This window comes from Mytilus galloprovincialis, chromosome 1 (genome assembly GCF_965363235.1).
Source record: "Mytilus galloprovincialis chromosome 1, xbMytGall1.hap1.1, whole genome shotgun sequence".
NCBI classification, from domain to species: Eukaryota; Metazoa; Mollusca; class Bivalvia; order Mytilida; family Mytilidae; genus Mytilus; species Mytilus galloprovincialis.
In genome coordinates, this window is record NC_134838.1 from 56686957 (window position 1) to 56701365 (window position 14409).

Below are 14409 nucleotides of genomic sequence, written 5' to 3' on the forward strand. Positions count from 1 at the left end.
ATAACAGTACTTTCTGTGGAAAATGTTATTGAAAATCTTCAAATTTTAAGAAAATTGTTAAAAATTGACTATGAAGGACAATAACTCCTTAGGGGGTCAATTGAATATTTTGGTCATAGTGACTTATTTTTAATTCTTACTTTGCTGTACATTATTGCTGTTTACAGTTTATCTCTATCTATAATAATATTCAAAATAATAACCAAAAACAGCAAAATTTCCTTATAACTAACAATTCAGAGTCATCAACCCAACAACAGGTTGGCCTATGAATAAAAAATTTCACAGCAGATAAATCTTGACCTGCTAAACAATTTTACCTCAGTCAGATTTGCTCTAAATGCTTTGGTTTTTGAGTTATAAGCCAAAAACTGCATTTTACCCCTATGTTCTCTTTTAAGCCATGGTGGCCATCTTGGTTGATTGGCCGGGTCACCGGACACATTTTATAAACTATATACCCCAATGATGATTATGGCCAAGTTTGGTTAAATTTGGCCCAGTAGTTTCAGAGAAGAAGATTTTTCTAAAAGATTACCAAGATTTACGAAAAATGGTTAAAAATTGACTATAAAGGGCAATAACTCCTAAAGTGGTCAACTGACAATTTTGGTCATGTTAACTTATTTGTAGATCTTACTTTGCTGAACATTATTGCTGTTTACAGTTTATCTCTATCTATAATAATATTCAAGATAATATCCAACCAGGTGCTCTGCAGGGCGCAGCTTTATACGACCGCAGAGGTCGAACAGTTGGGGCAAGTATGGACAAAACATTCAAGCGTGATACAGCTCTGAATTTGGATTGTGATCAAATTTTTGACATTACATGGTTTTTTTTTACACAAAACAAATGTCAAGATTTTACAAATCAATTAAAGATTTCTTCTTCAAACTTTTTAAATCTAAAATTAAATAGTTGACACAGCATAGGTTTCTGACACAGAATGAATGTGGTCTAATGAACTTAAAAGGTTTTTTTTTGGCTTTGAGCAATTCACTATGCTGTTGAATATTAATCCTCTTAAAAAAATGTTTGAAGAAATTTTCTTTTTATTTATGAAATCTGAAATGAGAAAAATTTAACCCCCCCCCCTTTTTTTCACATCCCCGTTTCCCTTTTTCCAAAACTGATATCAATTCAAATTTCTAATGGAGTTTGCAACAATAACTACTCTTTTAAATACATCATAAAATATTAAAATGTAAAATAAAGTGCTTGTTATCACTGAATGGTAAAGATTGGTTGGTAGTAAAAGTGAATATACATTGTTTATTGTATCAAACAATAAAAAAAAACTTCATCAGCAACATTTTATATTGGCAAATTTCCAATGAAGTTATTTACATAAAGTTATTGGCAAATAAAAATAGAAAATGACATCATAGTCATGTCTGGCAAATTTCCAACATATATTATCAACTACTATTCTATACAAAGAAAGATAACTCCAACTGAAAATTAATTGCTATTGCACAATATTGTGCAATTAGATATTTCTTGCTATTGTGCAATACTGTGCAATTGAAAATTTCTTGCTATTGCACAATACTTGATATGGAATCCTGATTTGGACCAAATTGAAAACTGGGCCCATAATCAAAAATCAAAGTACATATTTAGATAAAGCATATCAAATAAGCCCAAGAATTTAATTTTTGTTAAAATCAAACTTAGTTTAATTTTGGACCCTTTGGACCTTAATGTAGACCAATTTGAAAACTGGACCAAAAATTAAGAATCTACATACACAGTTAGATTTGGCATATCAAAGAACCCATTTTTTCAATTTTTGATGAAATCAAACAAAGTTTAATTTTGGACCCCCATTTGGACCAACTTGAAAACTAGGCCAATAATTAAAAATCTAAGTACATTTTTAAATTCAGCATATCAAGGAACCCCAAGGATTCAATTTTTGTTAAAATCAAACTAAGTTTAATTTTGGACCCTTTGGACCTTAATGTAGACTAATTTGAAAACGGGACCAAAAATTACGAATCTACATACATAGTTAGTTAGATTCGGCATATCAAAGAACCCCAATTATTCAATTTTTGATGAAATCACACAAAGTTCAATTTTGGACCCTTTGGGCCCCTTATTTCTAAACTGTTAGGACCAAAACTCCCAAAAATCAAACCCAACCTTCCTTTTATGGTCATAAACCTTGTGTTTAAATTTCATAGATTTCTATTTACTTATACTAAAGTTATGGTGCAAAAACCAAAAATAATGCTTATTTGGGCCCCTTTTTAGCCCCTAATTCATAAACTGTTGTGACCTCAACTCCAAAAATCAATCCCAACCTTCCTTTTGTGGTCATAAACCTTGTGTTAAAATTTCATTGATTTCTATTTACTTATACTAAAGTTATTGTGCGAAAACCAAGAATAATGCTTATTTGGGCCCTTTTTTGGCCCTTAATTCCAAAACTGTTAAAAAAAAAACTCCCAAAATCAATCCCAACCTTCCTATTGTGGTCATAAACCTTGTGTCAAAATTTCATAGATTTCTATTCACTTAAACTAAAGTTATAGTGCGAAAACCAAGAAAATGCTTATTTGGGCCCTTTTTGGCCCCCTTATTCCTAAAATGTTGGGACCAAAACTCCCAAAATCAATCCCAACCTTCCTTTTGTGGTCATAAACCTTGTGTTAAAATTTCATTGATTTCTATTCACTTTTACTAAAGTTAGAGTGCGAAAACTAAAAGTATTCGGACGACAACGACGACGACGCAGACGACGACGCCAACATGAGAGCAATATACGACCAAAAAATTAAAATTTTTGCGGTCGTATAAAAGCAGCAAAATTTCCATAAAATTACCATTTCAGGGGCAGCAACCCAACAACGGAATGTCCGATTCATCTGAAATATTCAGGGCAGCTAGATCTTGACCTGAAGAACAATTTTACCTCCGTCAGATTTGCTCTTAATGTTTTGGTTTTTGAGTTATAAGCCAAAAACTGCATTTCACCCCTATGTTCTATTTTTAGCCATGGCGGCCATCTTGGTTTTGCGGGGCACCAGACACATTTTTTAAACTAGATACCCCAATGATGATTATGGCCAAGTTTGGTTAAATTTGACCCACTTGTTTCAGAGGAGAAGATTTTTCTAAAAGATTACGAAGATTTACGAAAAATGGTTAAAAATTGACTATAAAGGGCAATAACTCCTAAAGTGGTCAACTGACCATTTTGGTCATGTTGACTTATTTGTAGATCTTACTTTGCTAAACATTTTTGCTGTTTTCAGTTTATCTCTATCTATAATAATATTCAAGATAATAACCAAAAACAGCAAAATTTCCTTAAAAATACCATTTCAGGGGCATCTTGGTTGGTTGGCCGGGTCACCGGACACATTTTTTAAACTAAATACCTCAATGATGATTGTGGCCAAGTTTGGTTAAATTTGGCCCAGTAGTTTCAGAGGAGAAGATTTTTGTAAAAGTTAATGCAGGACGACGACGGACGACGACGACGACGATGGACGACGCCGGATGACGACGGACGCAGGACGTCAAGTGATGAGAAAAGCTCACTTGGCCTTTCGGCCAGGTGAGCTAAAAATGGAATATCACCCCTTTTTTTAAAGAATAAAAAAAAATAAAGACGAAAACTCAGAACTGTAAAACCAAAAATTTATTCAAACTAGAGGCTCTTAAGAGCCTGTGTCGCTCACCTTGGTCTATGTGAATATTAAAGGAAGCAGATGGATTTATGACAAAATTGTGTTTTGGTGATGGTGATGTGTTTGTACATCTTACTTTACTGAACATTCTTGCTGCTTAAAATTATCTCTATCTATAATGAACTTGGCCAATTAGTTTCAATGGAAAATGTTAGTAAAAATTTACAAATTTTATGAAAATTGTTAAAAATTGACTATAAAGAACAATAACTCCTAAGGTGGTCAATTGACCATTTCGGTCATGTTGACTTATTTGTAAATCTTACTTTGCCGAACATTTATATTGTTGTATACAGTTTATCTCTATCAATAATAATATTCAAGATAATGACCAAAAACAGCAAAATTTCCTTAAAACTAACAATTCAGGGTCAGCAACCCAACAACGGGTTGTCCGATTCATCTTAAAATTTCAGAGCAGATAAATGTTGACCTGATAAACAATTTTACCCATGTCAGATTTGCTCTAAATGCTTTGGGTTTTGAGTTATAAGCCAAAAACTGCATTTTACCCCTATGTTCTATTTTTAGCCATGGCGGCCATCTTGGTTGGTTGGCCAGGTCACCGGACACAATTTTTAAACTAGATACCCAAAAGATGATTGTGGCCAAGTTTGGAATAATTTGGTCAAGTAGTTTCAGAGGAGAAGATTTTTGTAAAATATTACTAAGATTTACGAACTAGAGGCTCTAAAGAGCCTGTGTCGCTCACCTTGGTCTATGTGAATATTAAAGGAAGCAGATGGATTCTTGACAAAATTGTGTTTTGGTAATGGTGATGTGTTTGTACATCTTACTTTACTGAAAATTCTTGCTGCTTAAAATTATCTCTATCTATAATGAACTTGGCCCATTAGTTTCAGTGGAAAATGTTAGTATAAATTTACAAATTTTATGAAAATTGTTAAAAATTGACTATAAAGAACAATAACTCCTAAGGGGGTCAATTGACCATTTCGGTCATGTTGACTTATTTGTAAATCTTACTTTGCTGAACATTATTGTTGTTTACAGTTTATCTCTATCAATAATAATATTCAAGATAATGACCAAAAACAGCAAAATTTCCTTAAAACTAACATTCAGGGTCAGCAACCCAACAACGGGTTGTCCGATTCATCTACAAATTTCAGAGCAGATAAATGTTGACCTGATAAACAATTTTATCCCATGTCAAATTTGCTCTAAATGATTTGGGTTTTGAGTTATAAGCCAAAAACTGAATTTTACCCCATGTTCTATTTTTAGCCATGGCGGCCATTTTGGTTGGATGGCCGGGTCACCGGACACATTTTTCAAACTACTAACCCAAAAGATGATTGTGGCCAAGTTTGGATTAATTTGGCCAAGTAGTTTCAGAGAAGAAGATTTTTGTAAAAGATAACTAAAATTTACGAAAAATGGTTAAAAATTGACTATAAAGGGCAATAACTTCTAAAGGGGTCAACTGACCATTTCAGTCATGTTGACTTATTTGTAAATCTTACTTTGGTGAACATTATTGCTGTTTATAGTTTACCTCTATCTATAATAATATTCAAGATAATAACCAAAAAGAGCAAAATTTCCTTAAAATTACTTATTCAGGGCCAGCAACCCAACAACGGGTTGTCTGATTCATCTGAAAATTTCATGGCAGATAGATCTTCAACTGGTAAACAATTTTCCCCAGTCAGATTTGCTCTAAATGCTTTGGTTCTTGAGTTATAAGCCAAAAACTGCATTTTACCCCATGTTCTATTTTTAGCCATGGCGGCCATCTTGGATTGATGGCAGGGTCACCAGACACATTTTTCAAATTACTAACCCAAAAGATGATTGTGGCCAAGTTTGGATTAATTTGGCCCAGTAGTTTCAGAGGAAAAGATTTTTGTAAAATATTACTAAGATTTACGAAAAATGGTAAAAAATTGACTATAAAGGGCAATTACTCCTAAAAAGGTCAACTGACCATTTTGGTCATTTGACTTATTTGTAGATCTTACTTTGCTGAACATTAATGCTGTTTACTGTTTATCTCTATCTATAATATTCAAGATAATAACCAAAAACAGCAAAATTTCCTTAAAATTACTAATTCAGGGGCAGCAACCCTACAACGGGTTATCTGATTCATCTGAAAATTTCAGGGCCGATAGATCTTCACCTGTTTAACAATTCTACCCCTTGTCAGATTTGCTCTAAATGCTTTGGTTTTTGAGTTATAAGCCAAAAACTGCATTTTACCCCTATGTTCTTTTTTTAGCCATGGCGGCCATCTTGGATGGTTGGCCGGGTCACCGGACACATTTTTTAAACTAGATACCCCAATGAAGATTGTGGCCAAGTTTGGTTTAATTTGGCTCAGTAGTTTCAGAGGAGAAGATTTTTGAAAAAGTTAACGACGACGACGGACGACGACGGACGCCGGATGCCAAGTGATGAGAAAAGCTCACTTGGCCTTTTAGGCCAGGTGAGCTAAAAATGGTTAAAAATTGACTATAAAGGGCAATAACTCCTAAAGGGGTCAACTGACCATTTCAGTCATGTTAACTTATTTGTAGATCTTACTTTGCTGAACATTATTGCTGTTTACAGTTTATCTCTATCTATAATAATATTCAAGATAATATCCAAAAACAGCAAAATTTCCTTAAAATTACCATTTCAGGGGCAGCAACCCAACAACGGAATGTCCGATTCATCTGAAAATTTCAGGGCAGCTAGATCTTGACCTGATGAACAGTTTTACCTGCTTCAGATTTGCTCTAAATGTTTTGGTTTTTGAGGTATAAGCCAAAAACTGCATTTTACCCCTATGTTCTATGTTTAGCCATGGCGGCCATCTTGGTTGGTTTTGCGGGGCACTAGACACATTTTTTAAACTAGATACCCCAATGATGATTATGGCCAAGTTTGGTTAAATTTGACCCACTTGTTTCAGAGGAGAAGATTTTTCTAAAAGATTACTAAGATTTAAGAACTAGAGGCTCTCAAGAGCCTGTGTCGCTCACCTGTTAATGTGTTTACTGATGTCGGCCATCTTCGTTGGTAGGCGGGGTCATTAGACACTTTTTTTTTAAATAGATACCCTAGTATTATGATTGTAGCCAAGTTTGGTTAAATTTGGCCAAGTCGTTTTAGAAAAGATTTTTATACAAGTTACAAAAATGACGATAAGTTGTTCAATATTGACTATAAAGGGCAATAACTCCTTAAGGGGTCCTCTAACAATTTTGATCATGCTGACTTATTTGTAGATCTTACTTTGCTGAACATTATTGCTGTTTACAGTTTATCTCTATCTATAATAGTATTCAAGATAATAACCAAAAACTGCAAAATTTCCTTAAAATCACCAATTTTAGGGCAGCAACCAAACAACAGGTTGTCCGATTCAACTCAAAATTTGTGAGGGGATATATCTTATTCTGATGGACATTTAAATCTTGAAAGATTTGCCCTAAATGTCTTAGTTTCAAAGATATAAAGCAATAACTGCATTTTACCACTATGTTCTAATTTTAACCATGTCGGCCATTTTGTTTGGTAGGCTGGGTCATCGGACACATTTTTTACAACTATAAACCACAATGATAATTGTGGCCAAGTTTGGTTAAATTTGGCAAAGTAGTTTTGGAGAAGAAGATTTTTAGAAAAGTTACAAAAAATGACGAAAAGTTGTTAAAAATTGACTATAGAGGGCAATAACTCCTTAAGGGGTCAACTGACAATTTTGGTCATGTTGACTTATTTGTAGGTCTTACTTTGCTGAACATTATTGCTGTTTACAGTTTATCTCTATCTATAATAGTATTCAAGATAATAACCAAAAACTGCAAAATTTCCTTAAAATAACCATTTCACAGGCAGCAACCCAACAACAGGTTGTCCTATTCGTCTGAAAATTTCAGGGCAGATAGATCTTCACCTGATGAACCATTTTATCCCATGTCAGATTTGCTCTAAATGCTTTGGTTTTTGAGTTATAAGCCAAAAACTGCATTTTACCCCTATGTTCTATTTTTAGCCATGGCGGCCATCTTGGTTGGTTTGACGGGTCACGCCACACATTTTTTAAACTAGATACCCCAAGGATGATTCTGGCCAAGTTTGGTAGAATTTGGCCCAGTAGTTTCAGAGGAGAAGATTTTTGTAAAAGTTTACAGACGACGGACGCAGGACGACGGACGATGGACGACGGACGCCAAGTGATGAGAAAAGCTCACTTGACCTTTCAGGTCAGGTGAGCTAAAAATGGTTAAAAATTGACTATAAAGGGCAATAACTCCTAAAGTGGTCAACTGACCATTTTGGTCATGTTGACTTATTTGTAGATCTTACTTTGCTGAACAATTTTGCTGTTTTCAGTTTATCTCTATCTATAATAATATTCAAGATAATAACCAAAAACAGCAAAATTTCCTTAAAAATACCATTTCAGGGGCATCTTGGTTGGTTGGCCGGGTCACCAGACACATTTTTTAAACTAGATACCTCAATGATGATTGTGGCCAAGTTTGGTTAAATTTGGCCTAGTAGTTTCAGAGGAGAAGATTTTTGTAAAAGTTAACGACGACGGCCAGGTGAGCTAAAAAAGGGAGCTCATGCCACTAGATATAAACAATCCACCAAAATTGCTTGCAATTGGTGAAAGTTTTTTTGAGTTATTGTCCGAAAACTGGAAAATCCCCCTTTTTTTAATGATAAAACCCCATAAATCGGAACGTAAACTCTAAAATTCATTAAAAAGGAAATTGCTGTTTACAGTTTATCTCTATCTATTATAATATTCAAGATAATAACCAAAAACTGCAAAATTAACTTAAAATTACTAATTCAGGGGCAGCAACCCAACAACGGGTCGTCCGATTTGTCTGAAAATTTCAGGGCATATAGATCTTGACCTAATAGATTATTTTACCCCATGTTAGATTTGCTCTAAATGCTATTGTTTTAGAGTTATAAGCCAAAATCTACATTTTACCCCTATGTTCTATTTTAGCCATGGCAGCCATCTTTGGTGGTTGGCAGGGTCACGCCATACATTTTTTAAACTAGATACCCCAATAATGATTGTGGCCAAGTTTGGGTTAATTTGGCCCAGTAGTTTCAGAGGAGAAGATTTTTGTAAAAGATTACTAAGATTTACGAAAAATGGTTAAAATTTGACTATAAAGGGCAATAACTTCTAAAGGGGTCAACTGACCATTCCGTTCGTGTTGACGAATTTGTAAATCTTACTATGCTGAACATTATTGCTGTTTACAGCTTATCTCTATCTATAATAATATTCAAGATAATAACCAAAAACAGCAAAATTTCCTTAAAAATACCAATTCAAGGGCAGCAACCCAACAACAGATTATCCCATTCATCTGAAAATTTCAGCACAGATAGAATTTGACCTGATAAACACTTTTAACCCTGTCACATTTGCTCTAAATGCTTTGATTTTTGAGTTATAAGCCAAAAACTGCATTTTACCCTATGTTCTATTTTTAGCCATGGCGGCCATCTTTGTTGGTTTGACGGGTCACGCCACACATTTTTTAAACTAGATATCCCACGGATGATTGTGGCCAAGTTTGGTAGAATTTGGCCCAGTAGTTTCAGAGGAGGAGATTTTTGTAAAAGTTTACGGACGACGGACGCAGGAAGACGGACGACGGACGCCAAGTGATGAGAAAAGCTCACTTGACCTTTCAGGTCAGGCGAGCTAAAAACGGCAAAATTTCCTTAAAATAACCAATTCAGGACAGTAACCTAACAACGGGTTGTCCGATCCATGTGAAAACATCAGGGCAGATAGATCTTGACCTGATAAACAATTAAACCCTGTCAGATTTTCTCTTAATGCTTCGGTTTTTGAGTTATAAGCCAAAAACTGCATTTTACCCCTATGTTCTATTATTAGCCGTGGCAGCCATTTTGGTTGATTGGCCAGGTCACGCCACACATTTTTTAAACAAGTTACCCCAATGATGATTGTGGCCAAGTTTAGTTTAATTTTGCCCAGTAGTTTCAGAGAAGAAGATTTTTGTAAAAGATTACTAAGATTTACGAAAAAATGGTTAAAAATTGACTATAAAGGGTAATTACTCCTTCAGGGGTCAATTGACCATTTTGGTCATGCTGACTTATTTGTAAATCTTACTTTGCTGAACATTATTGCTGTTAACAGTTTATCTCTATCTATAATAATATTCAAGATAATAACCAAAAACAGCAAAATTTCCTTAAAATTACCAATTCAGAGGCAGCAACCCAACAACGGGTTGTCTGATTCATCTGAAAATTTCAGGGCAGATAGATCTCGACCTGATAAACAATAAATAGTCAGATTTGCTCTAAATGCTTTGGTTTTTGAGTTATAAGCCAAAAACTGCATTTTACCCCTATGTTCTATTTTTAGCCATGGCGGCCATCTTGGTTGGCCGGGTCACGCCACACATTTTTTTAAACTAGATACCCCAATGATGATTGTGGCCAAGTTTTGTTTAATTTGGCCCAGTAGTTTCAGAGGAGAAGATTTTTGTAAAAGTCAACGACGACGGACGCCAAGTGATGGGAAAAGCTAACTTGGCCCTTTGGGCCAGGTGAGCTAAAAATGTGTTATTTCCCATTGAACAGAAATCTAGTAATCAATGAGTATTTCAGCAAAAATTAATTCTTGGGAAGGGCTTTAACTGAACAAGCAGAAAATATAAAATCGTGAAAATTGAACTTGACTTGTAACTTTTCATGATAAAGCATACACCAAATATCAAATCAATATCTTCAAGCATGAACAAAAAAAATTTGGAAAACTAATTTGACGGAATGATGATGAACAGACAAACAGACAGATAGACGGTATGCAAACCTAAAGTCCTCTTCGACTTCATAGGTAGTGGACAAAAATTCAAAATGCGACTTTAAATTATTGCGATTATTGTCGCATTTTTTCACAATAATAAAAACATTGCAATAATTTCTGAATTTACAGTATGCTAAATAAGTGCAATTTGGTAACTGTTACTTCAGATTTGGACTGTTAGAAACTATTTTAAATACCTTATCTAGAGGAAAAGCTAAGTGTGCTGTACCACCACCAAAAACATACAACCGAAAGTCGTCACTAACAATTTCGTGTCTATATCTACAAAATAAGAAATTTGTATATCATTTTGATGGAAATCACTGTCCAATGAAATGATTGAAAGAGCCTTGTTGGTAATTTCAATTCTTAACTTTTGTCCTCTGTTGAGGGGTGGCGTTAGACAATAAAATGTGTGTTAATTTCAGCAAGTCACTGAGTTTGGAAAACAAATTCTGATAAATTCCAATTTAAAATATTCTATGAAATAATAGTTTGAAGTTTTTAGTTTACATTTTGCAAGTTACCTAATAACAGATTTCTCTAAATTAGTTTATGTATTCTTGTGGTTCTTGTATAAAGCATTACAAGATATTTCCTAATTTCATGTAAAGTTTTTTTTTCTCACAGGTGTCCACACTTTGACAAATAGAAGTTTTACATTATGGTGTAATTCCTTTCATAATACTCAATTGTAGAAAACACCTTATTTTTATTTCCTCTTTTTATAAATTCATTATTGATTTTAATATTGATTGACATACATTTCTCATGGGATAGTGTAGACTAGTGTATTTTTCATTGAAATTTGACTTCATATTTGAAGAAAGAGATAATATTGAAAATTGATGTACACTGATGACTAACATATCTCATGGCTGGCAAATACATCATACAGAAATTCCAAATCCCTGTTGTCTGTTGCATATGCATGAGAGTAATAAAAAGTTTTCTTAGTCCAGTGTCAAATGTATGAGACACATTTAGGGCTATAACATATCTATCAGTCAATATATATTGCAGGTTTTGTGGACAAAGAAAGGGCTAGAAAGTCTGAATGTTGGACAATGAATCAATCTGAGTATGCATTATAATTTGACATGAATGTGCGTAAGGTTGGTTAACAAACAAGACACTGTTTCCAAAGCAGAGGTTCTAAAGTTCCAGTGTCGCTCATCTCGGGTCTAATTTGTGCAATATTCAACAAAGGACACTCTCCGACATTGTAGACGAGAATAGAACTAATGACACAAATATGTTTTAAAAAATCTTCATCTAAGGGTAATTAATCCTAAAAAGACTGTAAGTCTACTAACAGTATGACAAACGGACTAAGTTTTCGTAAGATAAAAATTGGCCCTAAAAATGTGATGCCTTTAAACAGGCAAAAATTCTACAAATTTCACATAGACAAAGATGTGATATAACAAGTGAAAATCAGATGCTCCGCAGGGCGCAGCTTTAAACGACCGCAGAGGTCGAACCCTGAACAGTTGGGTCTAGTATGGACACAATATTTAAACTGGATACAGCTCTGAATTTGGATTGTGATTAAATAGTTGACACAGTATAGGTTTCTGACACAGAATGAATGTGGTCTAATGAACTTAAAATATTTGTTTTGCCTTTGAGCAATTCACTATGCTGTTGAATATTAATGCTCTCAAAAAAATGTTTGAAGAAATTTTCTTTTTATTTACGAAATCTGAAATGAGAAAAATTTAACCCCCACCCCATTTTTTTTTCTCATCCCCCTTTCCCTTTTTCCAAAACTGATCTCAATTCAAATTTCTAATGGAGTTTGCAACAATAACTACTCATTTAAATACATCATAAAATATTAAAATGTAAAATAAAGTGCTTGTTATCAATGAATGGTAAAGATTGTTTTAATATATCAGTTGGTAGTAAAAAGTGAATATACATTGTATATTGTATAAAACAATGATTTAAGTTGATTCAACTACTATTCTGGACAAAGAAAGATAACTCCAACTAATTGAAAATTTCTTGCTATTGCACAATATTGTGCAATTAGATATTTCTTGCTATTGCGCAATACTGTGCAATTGAAAATATTTGCTATTGCACAATACTGTGTAATTGAAGATTTCTTGCTATTGCGCAATACTGTGCAATTGAAAATTTCTTGCTATTGCACAATATTGTGCAATTAGATATTTCTTGCTATTGCGCAATACTGTGCAATTGAAAATATTTGCTATTGCACAATACTGTGTAATTGAAGATTTTTTGCTATTGCGCAATACTGTGCAATTGAAAATTTCTTGCTATTGCACAATACTGTGCAATTGAAGATTTCTTGCTATTGCTGAATTTTGTGCAATTGAAAATTTCTTGCTATATTGCACAATACTTAATATAATAATTTTGGATCCTGATTTGAACCCACTTGAAAACTGGGCCCATAATCAAAAATCTAAGTACATGTTTAGATTCAGCGTATCAAAAAAGCCAAAGAATTCAATTTTTGTTAAAATCAAACTTAGTTTAATTTTGGACCTTTTGGACTTTAATGTAAACCAATCTGAAAACGGGACTAAAAATTAAGAATCTACATACACAGTTAGATTCGGCATATCAAAGAACCCCAATTATTCAATTTTTGAAGAATGGAGTCAGTTCAAACTATGTCATTGGGCGAGGAAGTTATTACTAGAATAAGTATGGGAATAATTAGATCGTGTGAAGGTGACGATGTTCTAATGATAATTCAAGAGATCCAGAATGAAATGAAAAATCTTCTTTCAGAGGTTCAATCAATTATTCATAACATTGAGCATGATACAACTGGTTTCGCCAGATCAATTCAAGATGTTTCGTTTACGTTTTTTACGCGATCCACATTACGCGTGAATATGATGAGCAATAGAATAAGTTTAATTGCAGTTATTGCAAGTATGTTTTTTCCAACTACACGTGTAGATGCACTTGGCAGCGAGAATGGAACAAGAACTATTGAATTGTATGACAAATGGCTTTCGAGTTTTACATACGAGCAAATTCAAAGTAGTTTTGAAGAGAATTTTGGATCTGAATATGATAAGGTGATATTTCGAATCTTTAAACGAGAAATTCCACAGAAGATAGATTTTTATAAAATGTACTATCAGTAAATTGCTAAATGAACTATCTTGTAATAAAAAGAGAAGCAAATCATTTACTGAACTAAATGCACTAGTACATATAACATAAACACAAAAATTGAGGAATTCATAGGGTCAGCAAAGATGTAGTATGCATTAATAAATAGATGGTGATTGCTCAATATGTGTTGAGGTTTGTTTATTTGTATTGTAAAATTAGTCCATGGGAACTTTAGACTTGGTGACGATTATTTATTTAGTCTAAGTTATGCCTAATTATGATTTTGTGTAGCTCCATATTAAAAAAAATGGGAATGTCAAAATAAATTTGTATGCAGTACATGATTTTACCTTTTGTAGTTAGTCAGATAGTCAAAACATGTTTTTTTATCCTTTCTGCAGAACTTAAATATGTGATAAATAGATTATAGCATGTCTTTTTCATATTTGCCCTGGTATAATCCCTCGGCCCATATCGACCCTCAGCTTATTGGATCCAAGGGATAATACCATGGTCAATATGGAAAAGGGCATGTTATAATCTATACTTATTTCCCAGGATAAGACCGGTTCAACAAAATAACCTGAAGCTATATTTTTGTTGTTATATCAAAATGTTAATGGAACCACCTGAGGTTATATGTTCTAAAATAAAAGGATAGAAGACAATGACATCAGGCCTTGAAGGCATAACACTTTTCTCAGTGCTTGGAGCAGAAAAATCATGCTCGAAACATGAAATCCAGCAATTTGATTGGTT

At 33.7% G+C, this 14409-nt stretch overlaps 1 protein-coding gene across 2 annotated transcripts in view; it reads right to left on the reverse strand.

Moving 5' to 3' along the window:
- The window catches only part of LOC143079341 (kelch domain-containing protein 10-like), a 170652-nt gene that overhangs the window by 51569 nt on the left and 104674 nt on the right, over window positions 1–14409 (reverse strand). The window contains exon 6 of one of the 2 annotated variants that reach the window (XM_076254601.1): window positions 10740–10824. The exons of the other annotated variant lie outside the window; for it this stretch is intronic. Coding sequence (XP_076110716.1) covers window positions 10740–10824 — 85 coding nt within the window. The remainder of the gene's footprint in view (window positions 1–10739; window positions 10825–14409) is intronic. 2 annotated transcript variants of the gene reach the window in all.